Source organism: Amblyraja radiata, chromosome 20 (assembly GCF_010909765.2).
Source record: "Amblyraja radiata isolate CabotCenter1 chromosome 20, sAmbRad1.1.pri, whole genome shotgun sequence".
Lineage (NCBI taxonomy): Eukaryota > Metazoa > Chordata > Chondrichthyes > Rajiformes > Rajidae > Amblyraja > Amblyraja radiata.
In genome coordinates this window covers 19906898-19932181 of record NC_045975.1, presented here as the reverse complement: position 1 = coordinate 19932181, position 25284 = coordinate 19906898, and the positions used below count along the sequence as shown (strand labels likewise).

At 41.5% G+C, this 25284-nt stretch overlaps 1 protein-coding gene across 2 annotated transcripts in view; it reads right to left on the bottom strand.

The window, feature by feature from the left end:
- Positions 1-25284, bottom strand: part of lrp5 (LDL receptor related protein 5) — a 172140-nt gene that overhangs the window by 96224 nt on the left and 50632 nt on the right. For both annotated transcript variants that reach the window (XM_033038947.1, XM_033038946.1), the window contains exons 4-5: positions 13233-13429; positions 2179-2310 (exon numbers count right to left, since the gene is read on the bottom strand). In XM_033038947.1, coding sequence (XP_032894838.1) covers positions 2179-2310; positions 13233-13429 — 329 coding nt within the window. The remainder of the gene's footprint in view (positions 1-2178; positions 2311-13232; positions 13430-25284) is intronic.

Genomic DNA, 25284 nt, shown 5'->3' with positions numbered 1-25284 from the left:
GAGACATGCCTCCAACCCCCTCACCCTGAACACAGGATCCCCTCAGGGTTGCGTCCTCAGCCCCCTACTGTACTCCCTGTACACATATTTGCTGATGACACTGCAGTGGTGGGCCTGATCTCCGATAACGATGAGAAGGCCTACCTGAAGGAGGTGGCTGACCTGGCACTGGTGTCAGAACAACAGCCTCCTCTTGAATGTCACTAAAAACTAAGGAGCTGATTGTGGACTTTAGAAGGGCACAACAACCGAGGACATACACGCCACTGAAGATAAATGAGACCATTGTGGATAGGGTGAGCTGCTTTAAATACCTGGGAGTCCACATCACAGAGAATGTGACATGGACATCACACGCTGCCGCACTGGTGAGAAAGGAAAGACTGGTGAGTGTGTAAATCGAGCGACTGTCCATATGGTGCCAGCACAATAACCTGGCCCTCAACACCAGCAAAACCAAGGAACTGATTGTGGACTTTGGAAGGAGTAGGATGGGGACCCACAGTCCCGTTTATATCAACAGGTCGATGGTTGAAAGGGTCAAGAGCTTCAAATTCCTGGGCGTGCACATCTCTGAAGATCTTTCCTGGTCCGAGAACACTATTATTAAGAATGCACGTACAGGAGCCTGAATACTGCATCGGCCAGGTTCAGGAATAGCTATTTCCCCACGGCCATCAGGTTAGTAAACTTGGCTCGGACAAAACTCTGAACATTAATAACCCATTATCTGTTATTTGCACTTTATCGTTGTTGTACTTCAGTGTTGTACTTCCGGTGTTGTACTTTATCGTTGTTGTACTTCGGTGTTGTACTTCCGGTGGCGCTGGTGCCAGCTGCCTCCACCTTCAGCCCGGTATCTTTTTGTTTTTTCGTTTTTTTTGTTATGTTGAAGTGTGTTTTTTATGTTTTTTTTAATGTTTTAATGTGGGGGAAGAGGGTACGGTGCGGGGGATACCGTCCTTCAGTCACTTCCTGGAGAGGACGCGACTATTATTCGAGTTGCGTCCTCGCCCCCCCCAGCGGCCTACCTACTGGATTGGCGCGGCCTTTTCTGCCTGGACCGACCAGAGCTCCAGCAGCGGCGGGACAGTGCTGATACATCGCGGGGCTGGCGATGCCTTACCGGGGATCGCCGTCTGGAGCCCGGAGTGCTGGGCCTGCGGCACCGACACCCTGGAGCTGTGGTTCGCGGAGCTCCCAACGCGGGCGGCGCTGACAAACATCGTGGGGTCCTGCGACTCTGCCCGGCTCGGCCTGCGGACTCTGGAGCTGCGGACTCCGGTGGGAGGCAGATGATCGGGAGGTCCGGGCCGCTGAAGAGGATTTTCACCGTCGGGGTTCGGGGTTCGGCGTTCCATCAGCCCGGCGAGAGGGCCTGAGCATCGGGCCGCCCGGGGTGGCGACTGCGGGTGCTCGGAAGGCCCCAACCACGGGTGAACATCTGGGAAGATCGGAGGGGAGGCTGGCTGGACTATAGTGCCTTCCTCACCAACTTTCTGTGTGTGTGCTTTTTTAAAAAATTCTATTTTATTTTTAATGTTTTATTATTTATTATTTATTTATTTTTATGATACTGACTGTAAAGGGAAATTCATTTTGTTGTCTCTAATTGAGACAATGACAATAAATTTGAATACAATACAATACAATACAATTTATCAGTTTATTTATTCATGTGTGTATATATTTTATATAATGGTATATGGACACACTGATCTGTTCTGTAGTCATGCCTACTATGTTCTATTGTGCTGAAGCAAAGCAAGAATTTCATTATCCTATCAGGGACACACGACAATAAACTCTCTTGAATCTTGAATACTCCAAGACCCCTCTGCTCTTCAGGGGCCTAACATTCACTATGATGGTGTTGCCCTGGTGACTTCCCAAAATACAAACTCTGCACTTATGTGCATTAAACTCCATTAGCTACTCCTCTGCCAACTTGCTCAGCTGATCAAGATCCTGCTGCAATATTTGATAAACATCTTCACTATCTGCGACACCACCCACTTTAGTTTCATCTGCAAACTTATTAATCGTACCTTATACATTTTCATCCTGGCCCAAGTACTTTTACACAAGCACAGTTTGAATGAGCGAATATGGGTTTTTCCATTCTTCTCTCTACAATCGTTAAGGCCAACATTTGAGCATATTAATAGGTATCTTTACCTTCTTTACAAATTTTCCCATCTTTTTTCAGTTGGACACCAGTTGGGCACGCACATTTGAAGAATGGTTCTTTCGGTGACAAGAGGCATAAATGAGAGCATCCTCCATTAATTTCATCACATGTGGTAGGAACTGCAATAGATAAGTAAAAAGAAATGAAGATCTTTTCCACAAATAAAGCATTTAACAAATGCCTCAATACTCTTGTTAAATGAAACCCGTCTCATGGTGCGAGTCCACCCACGAGTGATCCAGAGTTTAAAACAAATCAAACTTGTGGTAATCACGTAGAATTAACGTAGCGGGAACGTCGGAACTCGTAACGCTAACGGCAGGTACTCGGGGAAACTCGATAACTCGTGTAAATCGTTCAACATGATGAAAGATTTCCACGAGTCAAATTTACTCTTGAAGTAAAAATTTTAAACTTTTAAACTCGTTGTAAGAACGTAGTAGCCCGTGAGTTTACCGTAGTGACTCGTGAGTCTACCGTGGGCACAGTTTAACTCAGCGGGACAGGCAGCATCTCTGGAGAGAAGGAATGGGCGACGGCATGACGCTTCCAAAATTCTGCTGCGTCTTAGTGTTACTCCAGTACTGTGTGTTCACTTTTTGTCAACTAGCATCTGCCCTTTCTTGTGTATGACATTATTTGTATCCGTGGCAGTTGATTGTCGCTCCCAATGTTTCCCAGGTGGTCGGGACGGGACTGGAGTTGAGAGTCGGGGGAGGGGGGAGGTTGGGGTGATTTAGACGGGAGACAAGTGTACGAGTGATGCACTGACTGTGTGGGCAGACACTTTGGTAGTGATTGCCCATGGGGTTCACTGTCGAGGACTTCATAATGCAGTGAGCATTATAAACAGAGCGATTAACCCTGGAAAGGGGGGGGGAGACTTCTCTCCGAGTTGGACCCAGGAAACTGAAGCAGGCTCACATAGACTTAATATTTTCTTGGTTATTAACGACAGATAAATGGATGAGAAGGGTTTAGAGGGCTATGGGTCACATGCAGGCCCAAGACGCCAACTTGGACAGCAAGGCCAAGCTGGGCCGAAGGACCTGTTTCCGTGTTGTACAGCACCATGACTAAGGCCTATCCAGTAGGATTGACATGTTTTGTATTTTTCCTTTCTAAAGATGCAGTGTATTTTGGTGACTATTGCACACTGCAGACCAGAAGCGCCTTCAATATCCAGAGAGAAGGGATAGGCGGGTTAGGTGAGCAGGAGAGTGGGGTTGTTTGCAGTTGCAGAGGGAGGGGGCAAGGGCGATACAGTTCCCAGTTTCAGCTCCTGTTCTACCGAGCATGTGGACGTGGACGGGTGGCTTGGTTGGCGGCGACCCATAGTGTGGCAGAGCCGGCATGCCCGCTGACTCCCATCCCCCCCCCCCCCCAGTCCGGGGCCACGCTGGGAGAGAGCCCCCGAGCACCTGCCCTGGGGCGACTGGCACTGACCTGCTGGCGTCGCCAACTTGAAGATGGTGCGAAGCCCCCGCACCCGTTGCAATGGGCGGGGAGCTGGAGAGGGGAGGGAAGGGGGTCACACACATGGCCGGGAAGCAGATGGGTGGGGGTGGTGGTGGCAACAGACAGGGCCAACAATTAGATGGAGAAAGATAGAAACACCGAAGTGCGAAGGAGACTTACAATAGTGCATGATCTCTCTCACGTTATGGCGGGTGATTGTCGCCTGCTCGCTGTTTCTGATGCTAAAGCCTTGGGATCGTTGCCCTTCTGGTTGGCGTGGAGGGGGAGGGGGGTATTGTGCTGTTTGATCACCCCCTGCTGTCCCAAGGACAGGGAGACACAGCGGCTTTTGAGACTGGTGGGCAATCACTACCAAAGTGTCTGCCCACACAGTCAGTACACCTCTCCCATCAGTAGACCACTTGTCTCCCGTACTAAAAATATATTCCGCTTAGAACGAGCAGGCGCGGAGACATTCGTCCACATTCAAAGATTTCATCTCCCGTCTCCCCGCAGTGTGTAGACCTGGTTGTAAATTCAGGATGGAGCTGTCTTCTTTAACACTGTTGCTTCGCCGCCACCGCCTCCTTGCTGCACAATGGCAGCGAGTGCGGGGCCGAGATCCTGCCTAGTATTTTTAAGTTCTGAAATTGAATAACTTTCAATACTAAATCAGAATATACTTACTGTATGAGATGCTGTCCAACTGCTATATTTGATACTTAAAACAGACCTTCATTCACGGTTGGCTCAAGAGTAACTCGGGAGAGGAACTTGGTAACTCGGGAGAGGAACTTGGTAACTCGGGAGAGGAACTTGGTAACTCGGGAGAGGAACTTGGTAACTCGGGAGAGGAACTTGGTAACTCGGGAGAGGAACTTGGTAACTCGGGAGAGGAACTTGGTAACTCGGGAGAGGAACTTGGTAACTCGGGAAGGAACTTGGTAACTCGGGAGAGGAACTTGGTAACTCGGGAGAGGAACTTGGTAACTCGGGAGAGGAACTTGGTAACTCGGGAGTGGAACTTGGTAACTCGGGAGTGGAACTTGGTAACTCGGGAGTGGAACTTGGTAACTCGGGAGTGGAACTTGCTAACTCGGGAGTGGAACTTGCTAACTCGGGAGTGGAACTTGCTAACTCGGGAGAGGAACTTGGTAACTCGGGAGAGGAACTTGGTAACTCGGGAAGGAACTTGGTAACTCGGGAGAGGAACTTGGTAACTCGGGAGAGGAACTTGGTAACTCGGGAGAGGAACTTGGTAACTCGGGAGAGGAACTTGGTAACTCGGGAGAGGAACTTGGTAACTCGGGAGAGGAACTTGGTAACTCGGGAGAGGAACTTGGTAACTCGGGAAGGAACTTGGTAACTCGGGAGAGGAACTTGGTAACTCGGGAGAGGAACTTGGTAACTCGGGAGAGGAACTTGGTAACTCGGGAGTGGAACTTGGTAACTCGGGAGTGGAACTTGGTAACTCGGGAGTGGAACTTGGTAACTCGGGAGTGGAACTTGGTAACTCGGGAGTGGAACTTGCTAACTCGGGAGTGGAACTTGCTAACTCGGGAGTGGAACTTGCTAACTCGGGAGAGGAACTTGGTAACTCGGGAGAGGAACTTGGTAACTCGGGAAGGAACTTGGTAACTCGGGAGAGGAACTTGGTAACTCGGGAGAGGAACTTGGTAACTCGGGAGAGGAACTTGGTAACTCGGGAGAGGAACTTGGTAACTCGGGAGAGGAACTTGGTAACTCGGGAGAGGAACTTGGTAACTCGGGAGTGGAACTTGGTAACTCGGGAGTGGAACTTGGTAACTCGGGAGTGGAACTTGGTAACTCGGGAGTGGAACTTGCTAACTCGGGAGTGGAACTTGCTAACTCGGGAGTGGAACTTGCTAACTCGGGAGTGGAACTTGGTAACTCGGGAGTGGAACTTGGTAACTCGGGAGTGGAACTTGGTAACTCGGGAGTGGAACTTGGTAACTCGGGAGGGGAACTTGGTAACTCGGGAGGGGAACTTGGTAACTCGGGAGGGGAACTTGGTAACTCGGGAGGGGAACTTGGTAACTCGGGAGAGGAACTTGGTACATCGCAGAAATGAGAAGTAAACGGCAAACTTAGACATACAAGTCGGAACTCGTTTAAACTCGTGAACATAAACTTGGAATCTCGTACATAACCACGAGTGTGATTTTTTCTTTCACTCAGGATCACTCGTGGGTGGACTCGCACCGTGAGACAGGGCCTTGAATCAATTACATATCTCGTGCATGGAATATGACTATTTTCGCCCTTTTATTTTCTTTTGAAGACACGTACGAATATATAACACGACAATTAGTTAGAGATAAGATACATTTAAAACGTTTTGATCACTATCCAGCGACATGCTATCGTGCAATACGCAAATGGTGAGTAGCATACTTTACCATCAAGTTTTAAACACATATAAATAGATTAACCATTGGGACATTGCATTATCACAAATGCCATCCAATCCACATACATTCCAGAGTTTGTTGGATAGGGATTAACAACAAAAATCTCAACCAAGTACTCAGTCTCCCTTATCTGAGGTCCAGAGGCCAAAGGAAGCAATCTTAGCACTGTCACATTTTGGACAGATTCACCACAAAAGCGTGGAATCTTAACCATTTGTGGCTCACCACAATTTTTGGTATTGGAAATTTTCCTTTTTGATTTTGAAGAATGTAAACAAAATAAGATCAGATGCAACTATATTCTTTGCTTCAAAGACACCAATGCATGCAAACGTCAAACTTTGATTTTATACTGCATTATTCCTAGCTTCTTAATCAAGAACCAATTATCTTTGAAACAGCAAGGCTGGAAGTGACTCTAAAACTTAAAATTGGGAAAGCTGGCATGACAAAGAGATTAGTTTTACATGTCATGACAAAAAATAATGTTGTTTAATTATTATGTAGTGATTTTTTTTTTTTTTTTTTACAAGAGTTTTCTTCTGGACAGACTTGCTCAAGTTCAGATTTGAATTATACCATTATTGACTTGCTCACTTCAGTGTGAATGGTTTTAAATTCAAGTCTACATGATGATCTTGAGACAAGAATTTTCACCATATCACCACCAAATCCTACTCTGAAGGAACCAGAATTAATCCTTAAAAGCAGTGCGGGATATTTGTCTTTCTCGTTAAACTAACAGCTCAATAATAAAACATGAATATGTATGATTCTGAAGGATTAGTTTCCATGGCAGGTCATTAATTATAAAATATCCTTCAGTTATTTCAATAAAAGAAGGAACTTGAATTGCACCACTAAAGCGCTTTGCTACACTACATAAGGGGATTTTTTTGGGTTGAGCCACCTAAGCAAACAATAAAACTTAAGACTCTTGGCAAAGTTTTTAGTATTTAATTAACTGTTTGCACGGGCTATCTTGCAGATATTTTGTGCCTGGAGTGGAATTATTTGGGGGGGAGGGGGGGGGGGGGAAGGCAAGGAGCAGAGAAGCTTTAACACGTTACTAATTACTGCACATGGCTCAATAGTTGTTCTTAATGAACAATGACTATCAACCAGTGGCACTAACGGCTGTGGTGATGAAGTGCTTTGAGAGGTTGATCATGGCGCAAATCAACTCCTACCTCGACAAAAACCTGGACCCACTGCAGTTCGCTTACCGCCACAACAGATCAACTGTGGATGCGATCTCACTGGCCCTCCACTCCGCTCTGGACCACTTGGACAACAAAAACTCATACGTCAGGCTGTTATTCATTGACTACAGCTCTGCATTTAATACTATCATCCCCTCCAAGCTGGTTACCAACCTCTCAGATCTAGGTCTCTGCGCATCCCTCTGCAATTGGATCCTCATTCACAGACCACAGTCTATCCGTATTGGTGGAAATGTGTCATCCTCGATAACAATCAGCACGGGAGCACCTCAAGGCTGCGTGCTCAGCCCCCTGCTGTACTCACTCTATACTCATGACTGCGTAGCCGAACATAGTGCGAACTCCATCATCAAGTTCGCCTACGACACCACTGTTGTGGGACGTATCACTGATGGGGACGAGTCAGAGTATAGAAGTGAGATCGACCGATTGACTAAATGGTGCCAGCACAATAACCTGGCTCTCAACACCAGTAAAACCAAGGAACTGACTGTGGACTTCGGAAGGGGTAGGATTGGGACCCACAGTCCCATTTATATCAACGGGTCGATGGTGGAAAGGGTCAAGGACTTCAAATTCCTGGGCCTGCATATTTCTGTAGATCTCTCCTAGTCCCAGAACACTGATGCAATCATAAAGAAAGCATATCAGCGCCTCTACTTCCTGAGAAGATTACGGAGAGTCGGTATGTCAAGGAGAACTCTCTCGAACTTCCACAGGTGCACAGTAGAGAGCATGCTGGCAGGTTTTTGTCGAGGTAGGAGTTGCATCGTGGCTTGGTACGGCAACCTGAGCGTCCCGGAGCAGAAAAGGCTGCAATAAGTCGTAACCACTGCCCAGTCCATCATCGGTTCTGACCATCCTACCATCGAGGGGATCTAGCGGAGGCGCTGCCTCAAAAAGGCTGCCACCATCATCAAGGACCCACACACTCATCTCTCCATTGCCATCGGGTGGAAGGTACAGGCCTAAAATCTGCAACATCCAGGTTCAGGAACAGCTTCTTCCCCACAGCCATCAGACTATTAAACACAACTTCAAACAAACTATGAACTATAACAACCTATTGCACTTTATCTGTTTACTGATGTGTATGTATATGTATATATATGTGTATATATATATATATATATGTATGTATATATATATATATATATACATACATATATATATATATATATATACATACATATATATATATATATATGTATATATATATATATATATATATATATGTGTGTGTGTGTGTGTGTGTGTGTGTGTGTGTGTGTGTGTGTGTGTGTGTGTGTGTGTGTGTGTGTGTGTGTGTGTGTGTGTATATATTCTATGGTAGATGGACACACTGATCTGATGTGTATTTATGACTACAATATCCTGTTGTGCTGCATCAATGCAAGAATTTAATTGTCCTATCTGGGACACATGACAATAAACTCTCTTGACTTGACAAATGGTAAATTTAAATTGGTATTTAAAAAATTCCAACTTTGTTTTCAACTTGATTGCAAGAACTACGTAAATCAGATGGCCAAAAACTACTGAACTGACGGGATAAATTAGGTATTACACTGTGCCAACATAATTTACATTTCCTGTTTAAGACATTCTATTTTATTGGCCTGCTATAAGGAGTGAGTGGGAACAGGAGGAAAATTCTCCTGTGTATATGGATGATATTTCCAAGCCTAAAGATAGCTTTTAGAGAACAATTATTCATTAACATCCTAGCTGTAGCAGTCAGACTTGCAAATCAATGTTTTTACAGATTTAAATTGTGTAGAACTTCAGCTCATGCCCCTCCTTGCACAGTTAAAATTATGTTAAATTTTGAACGTGCCTTGTTATCCAGTGAGTTTAAAGTACAATGGGGGTGCAAATAGATGCCACACTGGTTTTGTCTAAAACAGGAAGTCAGCTTTGTTCAAGTGTAGGAAGGAATTGCAGATGCTGCTTTAAACCAAAGAGAGACAAAAAAAGCTAAAGTAACTCAGCAGGTCAGGCAGCATCTCTGGAGAAAAGGAATAGGTGTCGTTTCGGGTTGAGATACTTCTTCAGATTAAGAGTCAGGGGAAAGGGAAAGGATAGATATATATGGTGATACAGAGAGATATAGAACAAATTAATGAAAGATATGCAACAAAAAAAAACGATGATCAAGGAAAGGTGGAGCCCACAATGGCCCATTGCTGTCTGTGGACTAGGCGATAACATGTTATATAGACAACAAAACTTGACAGGTCGACAATGAAACTAGTATGATGACTAGGTTGGGGGAGGGATGGAGAGGGGATGCAAGGGTTGATGTTAGAGAGATCAATATTCATACTGCTGAGTTGTAAATGGTCCAAGCGAAATATGAGGTGCTGTTCCTCCAATTTGCGTTTGGCCTCACTCTGACAATGGAGGAGGCCCAGGACAGAAAGGTCAGTGTGAGAATGGGAAGGGGAGTTATAGTGTTTGGCAACAGGAAGATCACGTAGGCCAAGGTGGACTGAATGAAGGTGTTCAGCGAAACGATCGCCCAGTCTACTCTTGTTCTTGCCAATATATAAGAGTCCACATCTGGAACAACAGATGCAGTAGATGAGGTTGGAGGAGGTGCAAGCGAACCTCTGCATAACCTGAAAGGACTGTCAGGGTCCCTGGAAAGAGAAGAGGGGAAGAGGGACAGGTGTTGCATCTCCTGCTGTTACAGGGGAAGTTACCTGGGGAGAGGTGATTTGTGTGGGAATGGAGGAGTTGACCAGGGAGTTGTAGATGGAATGGTCTCTGTGGAAAAGGGTGGAGATGGGAAGATGTGACTAGTGGTGGGATCCGGTTGGAGATGGAGAAAATGTCATCATCATTATTATCAAAACATTCTAAAATTTACACAGAATGTTATTTCAGATCTTATCAATTAAGTAATTATACTTAATAGCATGCAAAACATTCATAATCATTTAATGTTTAATGCTTAAATTTAGTCTACCTTAGATAGGCATCAACATTTATTTTGGGAAGAGAGAAATAAACGGCAGAAGCAATTTATCAATGCTGCTCTTTGAAACATAAGCTGAAACCAGTAAACTGTGTAATTCATGCACCTTCATTGTTATTGATGTGTAAACTACCAAGCAAATGAAGACATTTGCAAGCTGAAAGGAATGCTGGAAAAGTAAGCAATGCAAGGCATGTACTTGTAATACAACACTTCTGGTAACTTATGTTCCTGACATACCATTATGATCCCTAACATTGGTGCTTCTGTAAGCTAATCACATTATGCTTCTTCCTCCTTCTCTGCTGATCCTCAAGTTAACAAAGCTGCTCTCTGAGAGAAATACCAGTACACTCTGGGCAATTGATTAAAGTTAATTTGACCCACACCTTTTGTCTGAGCCATTCTTAAATCAACAAACTAGCTTTCAGTATATTGATGAATGAGGTCAACAGCAAATCTATCATGTTAAAAGATACACCAGTCATGTTGACATTTACCTTCTGCTAGAAGCCGACTCCCATCTAGAAAGTCAATTACTTATTAACCATGTTAAAAGGTAAAAGATGATCTTTAATATGGATTATTTGAATCTGACTTCAAAAAAATCCTTTGTACTGGATCCATGATACAGAAAGACATAAAAAAATTACATGCCCTGGCATTTATCCTTTTAGATAATGCAAATAAAGTTTAGTCTGTATCATTACTCATTTACCTCTAGTTACTTTTCCAGAGTAATTGTTATAAATGCATATTACTTACTGAGCTAAAGAAACACAACAATGTAAACAACATGGACACAGTTCTAGTGTAATGATTTACAAAACAGCGTACTATTAAAGTCTGACTATGCTGTGATTTGGTCACAAGGCTAATGTTTTCAACAGCTTCTAAGTTTTAAGACATTTTTTTCTAAAGGAGCTTTTTAGAAATTAGGAGATTTCTGAAAGTTTGTGAACTCACAAATTCTACTCAGGAGAGGTGCTGCCAAGATTCATCTAATGCCCACTTCAACTTCACGGAAGATTGTGCTCTGTCATTTCAGGTACATTTTTAATTTCTATAAATTTTTATACACAACTTCCATAAAGAGAATAAACAAAGTTTTTCAAAATGAATGCAGATGTTCAGAATATTATTTGACAGATGTAGTATTTTTTACCAGATTCAATAATTGAATGCATGCTTTGCATTTGGTGGGGGGAGAGGATAATGGAAACTAAAACTTTAAATTCGCTTTATCTTTTACATTGTGTGATGAATTACACATATCTCAAGGACTGTTGTACTCTTAACTTATTAAATTTAGTAAGCTTTATAATTCTCAAATCCCATTCTTTTTAATCTTCTTCACTTACACTTCTGTTGAAAAGTCGGTAAATATGTTTTTCTTCTTGATGTATAAAGAAAAACGTGCACATTGAAGTGCAGACAGGAAGATTACAAGATAATGAACGCTACCAAAATTCTATATCCATGAATTCCAAATCCGAAATCACTGTTCACTATGCATTGAACACAGAAAACGAGTAGTGACAGACACATACACAAGATGTTCTGCTGAGTGCTGGTATATACAGCCTCACTGAACCACTATATTCTGAGTCATGACATATTGACATTTAGCTCCATTATCTTCAGTCTCTATGATATTTAATGGAACCTGACATTTCATAGTCAGTGCCTCACAAAGCACCATGAAGACATTGTACAAAGGGGGCAATGTTAAAATATCATTAGTATTCTAAAAATTTACACAATTTTTGTGTCCATGTCTGACAAACAAGCCTGTCTAACTTTGATTCCCTTTGGGACATTCTCAGCCTTAACAGCAAGATTCTCCTATATTACATCTACATCGTGCATCTGCTATTCATGTCCCGAGGCAGAAATATACATGAAGCAATAAAAACAACTGTTTGGACTTGCTGCCAGTGGCATTTTACAAGGAGAAACTGCTTATCAATGCAAGATCTCCTTGTCACTAGATGTTGCAACACTGATAATTTGATATGACAGTTTTTCTGTTGTTGAAATCAACTGGCATGTATGGTTGCTTATTTCTAACAGAGAAAGTAGTAGTGATAAAGGTCATCAACTCAATTGCTCCAAGTCTACCAGTTCATGAGATTAAGAGTATTAAAACAAAAAATAGCTAAAAAATAACATTGCTTTGGTGACAAGCTATGGCAATTAAAAATGGTTAATACTGTAATGGATGTCAAATGCTCAAATAAATAGCTTGATTTATTGGACCAAGCGTCCCGACTGGAATCAACAACTGGAGTCCTGTGTGTCTACTGTTATCTGGTCTGGAAGAGGAGGGTCTATCTCAATGTTTAACTGAAGGAAAGTTAGGACTTAGGTTACCTAATGCTGAGACTCTGCTCCCGAAATGCCTCAGAGGCTTCCACAGCCAGTAAAACTGGGGGACCAGCTGATATTCAGAGATAATGTTATGATGACATTCTGACAATTTCTATTAAAAACAAAACAAATTATTAAAAAATAACAAATAAATTTAGTTTTATTTTATTGATTCATTAATTATGAATTCAAAATGTGTCATTACAAATAACATGAGGTTAGAAGGCCAGGTAATGAAATCATTCACTCACAGAAGCTGCCTAAGCAGAGATGAGATGGTAATAACTCATTATTTTTTATGCAAATCATAATTATAAATCTGACAATTTTTGGAAATTATTTCTTCAAAAAGTTTGTTTAGGTCAGAGTTACTACAGGTGCTTGACTATGTCAGATACCGAGACTGCATTTTGTTTTACTTTAAAAGTTTGTAAAGGTAACTATAACATCGGAATAGATTAACTGTTTTGGTCATTAAGTCTTAAGTATTGATATTTGCAAAATAGTCTTATAAAATATTGTTAGTTTTAGTGCTTAGGTCATTCTCTACATCCTTTTCCCATTAAGGCCAAACTTACTGCGTGGCTGCCGCTCTTGACTGAAGACCTGGATATCCATAGGAGAGTAAATACTGATGAGTATCTCTCGTTTGTTTTCACCAGTTCTCTTGTTGCATGCGTGAATTGAGCGAGTTTGCCAATCTGTCCAGTATAAAGTTTCCCCAAACAACGTCAGGGCAAATGGATGAGTCAGAGTACCTTGCACAACTTTTTGCCTATTAAACAACAAAAAGAAAATGAAACCATTAAAAAGTAAACTAGCAGCCACTGTCACCGTTACTCAACCACAAAAAAATAAGTTATTGATTTATAATTGCAAAAAAACATGTTTAAAACTACTTTATGCAATGAAGAAAACCTCAAAGCACAAAAAAAGGACAGAAAAAGATGAAAAATAATTTAGGGAGGTAGCAGCAAAGAGATAGGTTTTCCAGTGGAGATACTGTAATGTTTAGTGATTTTAGGAGTGTTCGAAAAAGTCTAACGTGGACTTGAAGGTTTGCGAAACAAATTATAATCTATGGTTAAAGTAGCAGGGACAAGAAATGGTACAAATGGCTGGAAAGAAAAGTCACGAGGATATGTGATTTCAACTGAAATGCCAGATGAGGTGAGCAAATGGAGCCTGAAAGAACAGAAATTATTTGACATTAAGCCAGATAAAACACAGGCTACAGAGTTCCACATTAACTGGAGTATGCAGAGGAAACCAGCAAGAGCAAGAATGTGGGAATTAATCTTTGAGGTGACATATAGAAGGATTTGGATTCTGATGCAGAGATATAAAGCCAAAGACACAAAGATACATTTTGTGTTAGCGGATAATTACATTCCCATCAAATGGTCATATTCAAGTAGATCATTGCTCCATTGTTCAAAAGAGCCGTGAAACTGTGCACCACAAGGTCATTGTGGGGCATGCCAGCAACTGTTTCTATCAAACATTGGCTGCTGCGAACTTCAGTTGCGCCTGAAATGCAAGGCCTTGATGTTAAAGTTGTTTTGTGCATCGTGGAGGAAAATACATCACACAGGACCAATGATGTTCTCTGGTGGGGAGAGAAGGCTGTTGGCTGGATACCTAATCAGTGGCTATGGAAAGTCTGGTGATAGTTGGTTTCATCTACAAGAGGATCGAAATCAGAGTTGGAGAGGGCAGGATAAACAAGACCCCAGTCTGAGAAGTATAGGAGGCACAGCCAACAAAGGATCAAACCTTGTGAAAGGGGGAGCACAGGGGAAGGGGACATCTATCAATGGCCCAACTGTAGTTGGAAATTAATAACTCCTTCATTGAGTTGAGGGTAACTAGTGTCAAACCTGGTCCAAAGCTACTCCAGCGTTGTTATCTGAGCAACTAGTGATGGTCACAGCTTACAATTTAAATATTAGTCATTTTAACATAAGGTGAATCATAAAATACTACATTTGCCATTTTATTAGTGATAAAAATCGTCTTATACTTGGACAATACCGTATTTCTATTTAGATGGCATATTGTATTGTTACAATCTGTTCTTTGTCCAATATCAACCTGGTCAAATAATTTATTGAATTAAAATGTTTTTGACATTAGATTTTACATGGATTCCTATGTGGACCAGTATTGAATTGTTAATCACAGAGTGATCTTTAACCTAGAAATCAAAGCAAGATTTTCTTTTTAAATGGACTAGATATGTTTATTTCCAAATTAGGCATATCAGACATAGAAACAGAAAATAGGTGCAGGAGTAAGCCATTCGGCTCTTCAAGCCACCACCGCCATTCAATTTGATCATGGCTGATCATCCAGAATCAGTACCCTGTTCCTGCCTTCTCCCCATATCCCTTGATTCTGTTAATCTGCACATAATTTAACTATCTTTTAAGTTCAATCAAGAAAGCCAGATACAAGCAATGTCCTAATATTTAAAGAGTTTCTCATTCATGCATTAAAATGAAACTTAAAAAAAGGTAGTTTTAAAACTAGAAATATTTTTATTTGCACTCAGGAATGAAATTTTCCACATCAAGCACCTAGAGGCCTGATTTACCAATTTATACTATCAGTATCAAGATCTTGATAATGTCAGTGGATGTCCGGTATTTAGATCGGGGGAATCTGAACAGATCTTATTCGGTTTACGTAAACTTGCTCACTATTTACTCATGTGTACTCCTGCCACACAAACTCTATGCGTATTTAGTTGTGAATTTTGCAGCTTGGTATCCATTACAGGTTTAAATGTAAATACTCTGCTGGCCATTGGGAAAACAAATATTTCTGGAGACTGAGATTTTAATTTCTTATGCCATCAACTTGAATTATGCCCCATAAGGAGATGGAGAGGTAAAGAGGAAAGAGGGGGAAAGAAATAAAGGTAAAATCATTAAGTGAAATATGTCACCTACATCTTTCCCAACATTTAAATAGTCAAGTTCATTTAATAAAGAGTAAAGGTGAAAATATAGCACTTAGATATCGAAGAACATTACATCTTTCAAAAGTTCACAATCAAATAAACTCAGGTTTTATTCTTATTTTAGTTTATTTTTCGAGATGCAGTGTGGAAACAGTCCTTTCGGCACACCGGGTCCTCACTGACCAGCGAGTACCTGTACATTAGTTCTATCCAACACACTAGGGACAATTTATGGAAACCAATTAACCTAAAAAAACCTGCACATCTTTGGAATATGGGAGGAAACCTGAGCACCAGGTGAAAACTCATGTGGTCACAGGGAGAGTTCTGTACAGACAGCACCCCTAGTCAGGATCGAACCCGGGTCTCTGGTGCTGTGAGGCAGCAACTATCACTGCGCTGCTTTGTAAGCTGAAGAGTTTGAAACGCTCATTGGATTGTAGATACTTGTATAAAAGGATTTTAATGATATGTAATATTGTTGGAAGCATTCAAACTGCTTTAACCCATTCCCTCCCATTAAGCTCAGTAACTATTAAAACTACTGATGGTCATTATAAAGCACTGTACTTTGCACCTTGGTTAAGCTGAAATTTCTATTTCCATATCTGATGTAAATTCCTGGCATTACCATCCACAACTATCCTGACATACAGTGAATATACTTGGCAATCACCTAAAGAGCATTAAAAAAAATGGTATGGAGCAACATTTTTTATATTGCATTTTGACAAGAGATTCTAAAGGCAAATTATTTGATAAAATCTCTCATGTACAATTGCTATTATCCTGGCCAATACCCAAAATGTGCCTATCCATGTACCTGCCTAAGAGTCTTCTAATTGTCATACTTTTACCCACCTCAACCACTTCTTCTGGCAGCTCGATCCAATGTTTGCTTCACCCTATGTGTGAAAGAGATGCCCCTCTTAAATCTTTCTCACAAATCTATACCCTCTAGTTTTAGACTCCCCCATCCTGCAGACAAGACAATGGCTATTTATCGTATGTATGCCCTTCATGATTTTATATACCTCTACAATGTTATCCCTCCGCTTTCTACACTGCAGGGAAAAAAAGATCCAGCCAATTCCGTCTCTTTTTAATTTTTAGCACTATTTCCACTTTAATGATATCCGGCCTATAGCAGGATGACCAGAACTGTGAACCGTACGCCAACTGTGGCCTTACTAACATTTTGTACTACTGTACATGACATCTTAACTCCCATACTCACTATTCTGCCTGATGAAGGCAAGTGCGCCACGTGCCTTCTTCACCATCCTGTGCTGCCACTTTCATGGAACTTTATACCTGCACCTCCAAGGTCTTCCTGTTATACAACAATCCCCAAGAAACAACTTTTTATTCTGCAAGCCCTGCCCTGGTTTGCCCTACTGAAATGCAATACCTCACATTTATCTGCTTTGAACACCGTCTGCCATTACTCGGCCCCATTCGCTCAGTTGATCAAGACCCCATTGAAGTCCCAGATTTTTAATTGCCCACTCTTCCGCCAATTTTACTGCCATCAGCAAACTTACTAGCCTTGCCATCTAAATCGTTAATGAGAATCACAAACAACAATGGACCCATCACCAAATCCCTGTGGTACACCACTCATTGTGAGCTTCCATCTGCAGCTATAGACTTGTTGGCACTTTCTCAAGTATTGAACACTTAAGTTTATTCACGTTCTATGGAATGTGTTTTAGGAACTTTGAAAATGGCTTATACATGTCAACAAATTTACTGCAGCTGCACCAATTAAATAACTGCTACTGAGATTAGATAAGCTGGAACTTCAATGAATCATTTGGAGTTACCAACTTTGTGGGCAAAATTAGAGAAAACAAAGAGATTTTTTGCAAGATATTTGCAAAAATGTCCGTACCGTTATTATACATAACTGTTAAATAAAATCTCAACCTATTTGCCTTCTAAGGTAGCCTCAGTTGTATACTAAATATAAAAACTGCAGGAGGAACTCAGCATTAGAACTGATGCAAGGTCCCGGTCTGAAACGTCAACTATCCCTTTGTCTCTGTAGATCCTGCTTGACCAGCTAAGTTCCTCCAGCAGTTCTCCCTGTATTTTTTTCAACACATTCTTTAAAAGCACTTCATTGCAACTCAATCAACATGGATATTGCATCCTCTTTCAAAGTGTTGGAATATATACACAGCATCACTTGATCAAAAAGCAACTGTTGGTAACAGTACAGCATCCATGACATTGGCCTTAGCTTTGCTATAATTTCTGGTTTTAACACATTGATGATGCCCCTCTATTTATTTTGCTTCCTTCACTGCAGGCCTTTGCACCCCTTGCTGAAAATACATGCATTTGCTTTTCTTCTACTCTACTGAACATGGAGCCCATGCATTTGAACATTCCCTCCAAAATCAGAAGATTTTCTTCTTTTGTGCTTGGGGCAAACAGATCAACTTGCTCACACAAAGAATAATCCATTCCGATAGAAGTTTATCCATTGCAGGCAGGAAAAAGAGAGGAAAGACTAGATTTCACAGCGTAACCTCACAAATCAAGAGAGATTTTTGAATGTGGTGGTGGTCATACAATTGACTACCTACAAAATCCTGGTCCTCACCTACAAAGCCCTCCACCATCTGGCCCCCACATATCTCATTGACCTCCTCTCCCCCTACCAACCCTCACGGTCCCTCAGATCCACATCAGCCGGTCTCCTCTCCATCCACAAGTCCAACCTCCGCAGTTTTGGGGACAGAGCCTTCTCCAGGGCAGCCCCCAGGCTCTGGAACTCCCTCCCCCAACTGATCCGCAATTCCGTGTCCCTCCCCATCTTCCAGTCCCGCCTCAAGACCCATCTCTTCACCTCTGCCTATCCTTAGCCCCACGTCCCCGTCCCTTTTCATCTGTGCATCAATTGCCTCATGCTGTGTTTTGTATTGAATTCTGTCTTTACTTTGTGTACTAGTCATGTCTCTACTATTTATTTAATTCCCCTTACATGTTTTTCCTATACATGCTCAATTTTTGTAAGGTGTCCTTGAGACTCTTGAAAGGCGCCCATAAATAAATGTATTATTACCTTTGTTAACATTCCAGTGTGCACTGGCATGGCAGAGGTCCCATTTTGTGATACCTTTAATCCTTCTAATTCTGCATACGTCTTATGAAGTGGGCAGTGGATATTTTTCATTGTTTACAGTTAGCTTTAGAATGACCCTGTAGTTTCCACATATCCATATTATTTTTTCCTGGTTTAGATGCAACAAATAATGGCGTGGCCTATTCACTTCAGTCAGTTTTTGTACGCACACTATTTTGTTCTACCCTACACAAATCTCTCTCAGCTTGACTCTTAAAGCACATGGGACTAGTCTGGTCTAGGCTTTGCAACACACTGGCTTTGCTTCTGCTCTGACCTTGCAATAGACTGACTGCATCTGGTCCGACACAAATTTGGGCAGTAGACTGTTAGGCCAATAGTGCTGTCCTTGAATTTATCAACATGTGTTACATTGAAGCATTTAATGTTGTCCACATCGGCTTTAGTGGGGCATTTGACAAGATCTCTCATGGTAGGCTCATCCAGAAGATTACAAAGAATGGGATCAACGGTGATTGGATTCAGAACTGGCTTAATCATGGAAGATAAGAGGATACAGGTGGAAAGGTGTTCTTCTGACTGGAGGTCTGTGACCAGTCAGGTGTATTTTACTAGACAAATTCTATTTCTTCTTCTATAAATATTCATGATATGTCACTCCAAATTTGTCTATTTTTGTAAGGGTATTGTACACCCCATGGCAGGGCACTGTTGATATAGTGTGTTTAGATAAATTTATCACTGAGAAGGTCATAGATGTTTTTTCATAATGAGGAAATGAAGGACCACTAAAAGCTTCAATGACAAGTCTACGTGTCTACATGTAAAGGCACATACAATCTTCAGCATTTTGGGAATCCTTCCTCAATATGCTGATCCACCACCTTAGAGCTCGTAGACAAAGGTACTGGCCAGAACCTCGGCTTCGGCGGCAGCACAGCGCTGGAGCGCTATCGCGGAGCGGGCGATGCCTCGCCACTCTGGAGCTCCGGTGAGCTGAAGACCGCTGATGAAACATCACGGAGCCGCGGGTCTGTGGATCGGCCAGCGGCGCTGAACTTAACATCGGGAGCCCGGGATCTCTCGCCGAGATCGCCAGTTGTGGAGCTCCATCCAGCGCGGTCTTGTTGGCTTCGGAAGCCGCGGTCTCCAGTACGGAAGCAGCTGTTCCAGGTGTCCCAAGCCGCTGTGAGGATTCTCCCGACGCCGGAGCTACATCACCCGGCGAGAACGGCCTGGAACATCGGGCCTCCGTAAAGGCGACTGCGGAGGCCTCAATAGGCCCGACTATGGGTGAACTGGGGATGGGAATTGGACATTGTGCCTTCCCCCACAGTGGGAACCAATGTGGGGGGATGTTTTTATGTTTATTGTTAAATTTCTTTCATGTTGTGTCTAATCTTTATCTGTGTGCTGCATGTTTCACAACACCATTTGGTGTATGTGACAATAAATGTCCTTTCTCCTTGTCCTTGGACCTTGTCCTTTGTCCTTTGTCCTTTGGATCATAGATATTGCTATCTTTATGTGACTTTTGGCAGGCCATGATTTTGGAACAGCACAAGGCTAGCCAGGATTTGTCCAACATTAAAACTGTTCAAGATAAGCTAATAAAAATTACTTTCAAGTAATCTCCCTTCACCTGCTAGTTCACAGAGAACAATGAAAATCAATGAATACCCCAAAATGGCCTCTCAATCTGGGCTGTGGATATGCCTGCAAAACTGTGCCAACCAAAAAGCCCTTTCAAGCCCAATCAACCAAGATAATTAGTCAAGCCAACACACATCAACTTAATTGTCAAGATGTATCTCCACATAAATTAAAGAAACATGAATTGTCATTGGCTGATGTTCTTACCACCAAAATGTCCACTTGTCAGAATACGTTACCATCCTAAATATGATAGGGTCACATCTATCTGCACTAACTACCCGGGTTAATAAGAAAGCCAATTGAAAAGCTAAATGGCATTCAAAGTTGTTTGAGGGTGGTTGAACTGGTATTATTGCAGAATGAGGTAGTAAGGAGCAATTTGACCTTTGAACAACAAATCCAAATAATGACAATTTAAATGGCAGAAAACAGGCAAAGAAACATGTAAAGGCATGCAATGACTACAAGCTTTTCCAGACAAGCACACTATTCACTGTAGAGATTAATTAGCTGTTGGTCTTAAAAGTTGTAGTGAGTGTGGCATAGTTAATTATAGATTAGGTGGTGCAGCATGTCAATTAAAATTTTTGTTTTTAAATACAAGAGTGATTTCTATTATTCAAACCATTGTCCTAAATGCTCTGCTAATATTAAAACAAATGGTGGTATAAGAAAACTTGCCGCAAATCTAGCTAAATGAAACCTGAAAAAAATTGATACATAACACATAGCACATAAAGTGCTGCTCCAAAATTTTAAATAAGGATTACATAGATCCATTTCCAGGCATATAACGCTTGTGCAGTTATCTTACAAGGGTATGCAATTGACTGCATACTGCCCCACAACAAAATGCCATGAACGTGGCCTATTTTAAATACAAGCAACTGCTAACTGGTAAGCACCCCTGGCACTGATATCCATCAGTCATTTCTCTGTGGGAGATTTGTAATAAGGCATCTGCTATACTGAAAGGCATTGTAGTAATTGGCTACTCAGTTTGAGACGGAAACATATCACTAGAGGCAAAGATTCTTTGTGCAGAGTTGCAGACATGCCAACATGATGACAATTTGAAGAATGGGTTGATTCTAACCAGGTAAGATGTAGCATGCTTAACAGTTTGTACTGAAACAGTGCAAGTTTAACAGGTTTAGCTTAAAAAAATCTTGCATACACTTAAGGACTACTGATTACCAATTTAAACCCGAAACCCATGGAAGGAGATGGGTGTCCTTATGTGGAGAGAATGTGCAGTTGTAGACTCCTTAACAGTTTGATTTGCAAACACAAATGAGGCGACGGCTTTTTGTGCGTGCCAAACACTTGGTTGACCAAAGAATAAATAGTTTTGTGTTTCTGCTATGATCCGTGAAGTTCAAATTCAAAACAATTTTTGCTCATGCTTTATACTGTTGAGATAAAATCCCTGTAGTCCTTTCAACATATGGGAGCAATTTGTATAAATACATTGGTATGTTGTTACAACTAATAATTTTAATTGCAAGATTTTCATGCTGTTTGCAGTTTGCTGCCTTATGTATTTGCCTGAAACATACTCACTCATGGGTTAGGAAACAGTCACATTGACGGGTCAAATGAAAACAGCTATTATCTCACTTTGGATTTCACCAAATTTTACCCCTCAATTTTAATAATATAAATCAGTGCTGATTTGGAGATTGTTAACGCTTCCAACAGAGCAATATATTATATCTGAGTCAACATCTCTTTTTTCCCCATCGACTCATGTTTTACCTTAATTTAAATAATGAACTAATATTGACACAGGTTGCAATTAAAATTCTTCCAACAACCTATTTTATTAAAGTCACCGCAACAAATTGATGACTGTGACATGGCTTTTAAAGGCCTGGTTGTATGACAAGAGTTAATAAAAGCCTTGCCATTGACAAGTTTATTTAACCCGAGTCAGAACAAACCTATGCTTTCTTAGGATTAGGCAGACGTACGAAACCCCATCCCCCTGCTCACTTTTGACTCCAGCCAGGGCATGCCAGGTAAACAGTGCATAAAACAACTCAAAAACAACTCAGTTAAAGTTTGCATTGCTCTTTGCAGATTATATTTGGTAAAATGGCAACATTGTAATGAACAGACATTTGCTGCACATTGGTAACATATAAAAGAGTTTCAGAATTAATATCACAAGATACCTAAAGAACAATTGTATTCATTGGGGGAAAATGAAGAAAGAGTTGAAGGGGGTAACTAATCCAAATTAAACAAAATATCTGTTTCAATCATCCAACACTACATTTCCCTGACTATATTAACCATACACTTTCCAATGATTTTGGAATTAGTGTTCAATATTCAAGGGTCTGTTATCTCTTTCCCAAAGTGTATACTTAATAAGAATTAACAAATAGACGAGCAACATAATTCTCTTCATTGAATTTTTGAAATTATTAAAGTTTACGAAAATGTTGAAACTTTTTTCATAGTTTTCATAACAAAATTATGAAAAACAATGTTTTAAATGTTCTCAGGGAGAAAACATTTGAATGTTCTTTCCCTCTACTTTGCCATCCTGATCACCTTATCTCACAGAATGTAAAGATCCTTGGACATGTACACTCATTATATACTTTATCTTTGTTATCCCAAAATGCACCAAAATTCATATTTTTTAGGATTAAATTACATCTGCCATTTTTCTGCCCATCTTACCCCCATCAATATCACCTCTCCTCACTAGAAACACTGCCAATTGCTGTGCCAACTTTGAATTTACTAACCATACCTACTATATTCATATGCAGATTGATATGTCAAATAAACAGCAAGGGGCCCAGTAGCAATACACCACTAGCAGTACACCACTAGTCTCAAGCTTCCTCTCGCAAAACATGCCTCAGCCATCACCATCTCCTGTCAGCAAGCCAAATTGAAATCCAATATGCCAAGTTGCTCTGGATCCCATAGGTTCTTAGGTTTAGGACAGGTTTATACCCAAATACAGCTTTATCAAAGACTTTACTGAAGCTCATGAAGATTAACTTAAGAAGCCATTCAAAAGGATTTTACATGAAGTGAGAGCACAGGGTTAGTGAGGTTGGGTGTAACATTTTGGCATAGTTAAACCATTGGCTAAAGATCAATAAACATAAATCAGGAATAAGTGAGGGATTTCCAGGTTGGCAGATGTTTTCTAATACAATGCCGCAATGCTCAGCACTGCGTTCACCCGTTTTACCATTTATATCAACGAAAAGATATAAAACAGCACATCAAAACTAGGCGACGAAGTGAACCAAGAGAAGCTATAGAAAGCTGACAAAGGGAAGTGATCAGCTTAAATGATTGGTAATTGACATTTTCCAATGAACGGTTATTGAACTGAAATATTAACTCCATTCTCTCGCCACAGTTGTATCCTCCAACATGTTCTGCTTTTATTACAGAGGTGTACTGATTCATGAAACAGAAAATACGCACATGCTGGGAGTATTAAAAAAGCAAATGGCACGTTAGAAAAGTTTAGGATGTTTTTTTGCATGTGCAAAATTTTCTGAGATCACAGGATATACTTAGTCCCATGGAAATGATGTAATAAACAGACAGATTCTCTTGGAAGGAGGGCAATCTGAAAGGAAGTCATTAAGAAGGAACTGCAGATGCTGGAAAATCGAAGGTAGACCAAAGTGCTGGAGAAACTCAGCGGGTGCAGCATCATCTATGTAGCGAATGAAATAGGCAAAGTTTCGACACGAAACGTTGCCTATTTCCTTCACTCCATAGATGCTGCTGCACCCGCTGAGTTTCTCCAGAACTTTTGTCCACCTGAAAGGAAGTCAAATGGGATTTGCTCATATTTTCATGAGTTTCAAAGAATGAGAGGTATTCCGAGTAAAGGATAGAAGATTCTCGGAGGCACTGACAGGGTCAATACTGGACGGTTGTTTTCTCAGGCTGTATAGAACAAGGCGAGATAGTTTTGGGGGTAAGGATTTGGTACAAAAGGGCCGGTCCCACTTGGGCGGCATTTGCGCGTCATTTACGCGACATAATTTGTGTGTCACAACTAATGCGTCGCATGGCGTGCATTACGCGCACATGGCGTGTATTACACGCACATGGCGCAGGCAGTGACGCGCGGTCATGCGCAGCGCCCCAGGATTTTGGAATTCACAAAATCTTCGCGCGCCACCTGCGTGACGCGCAAATGACACCCAAGTGGGACAGACCCTTAAGGAATGAGCTGAAGACAAAATTCTTTACCTTGGTGGGTGTCATTCTTTTAGATTCTGCAACCAGAAAGGCAGTGGATGTTCAGTCCTTGGGTATATTCAGGGCTGAGTTCAACATATGTTTGGATATTAAAAGATCAAACAACGTGGCCAAATCAAACAAGATAATTGACAAAATAATGGATCAGAGAACATCCTGTTAAGTGGTGAAGTTAACACAAAGGATTGTATTGTCTACACCAGCTTCTTTCACTTCTGTTCTTGTCTTCATCATCAGATAAATGAGGGCCTGTGACATGTAAACAAGACCCTGCCCATGCCGTCATCAATATTTTTCAACGACAGTATTGTAAATCCCATTCTTTAAGTGGCACTCCTTGTTGTGCCAATTTAAAACATATCCAGCCTTACTTCAAGAACAGGTATGACCAAATCTGGCAGAAGGTGTAAGCACAGGTGCACACCCACATCCTGTCTCATTGCTGGTTCTCTAATCCCCGAATCCCTCTCAACATTGAAATTAAATATATTGTCTGAACACATTGAGGTTAAAATTTTCTGGCAAAGATTGCCTTTCATTAATTTGAAACTAAAAAATCTATTATTTTGGAATCCCGGGACTCCTAGAACCCAAATTGCCAACACATTCCAGCTAGATATTCCTTCGTGAAAATACTCAACGACAGAGCCTCCAAAGTCCA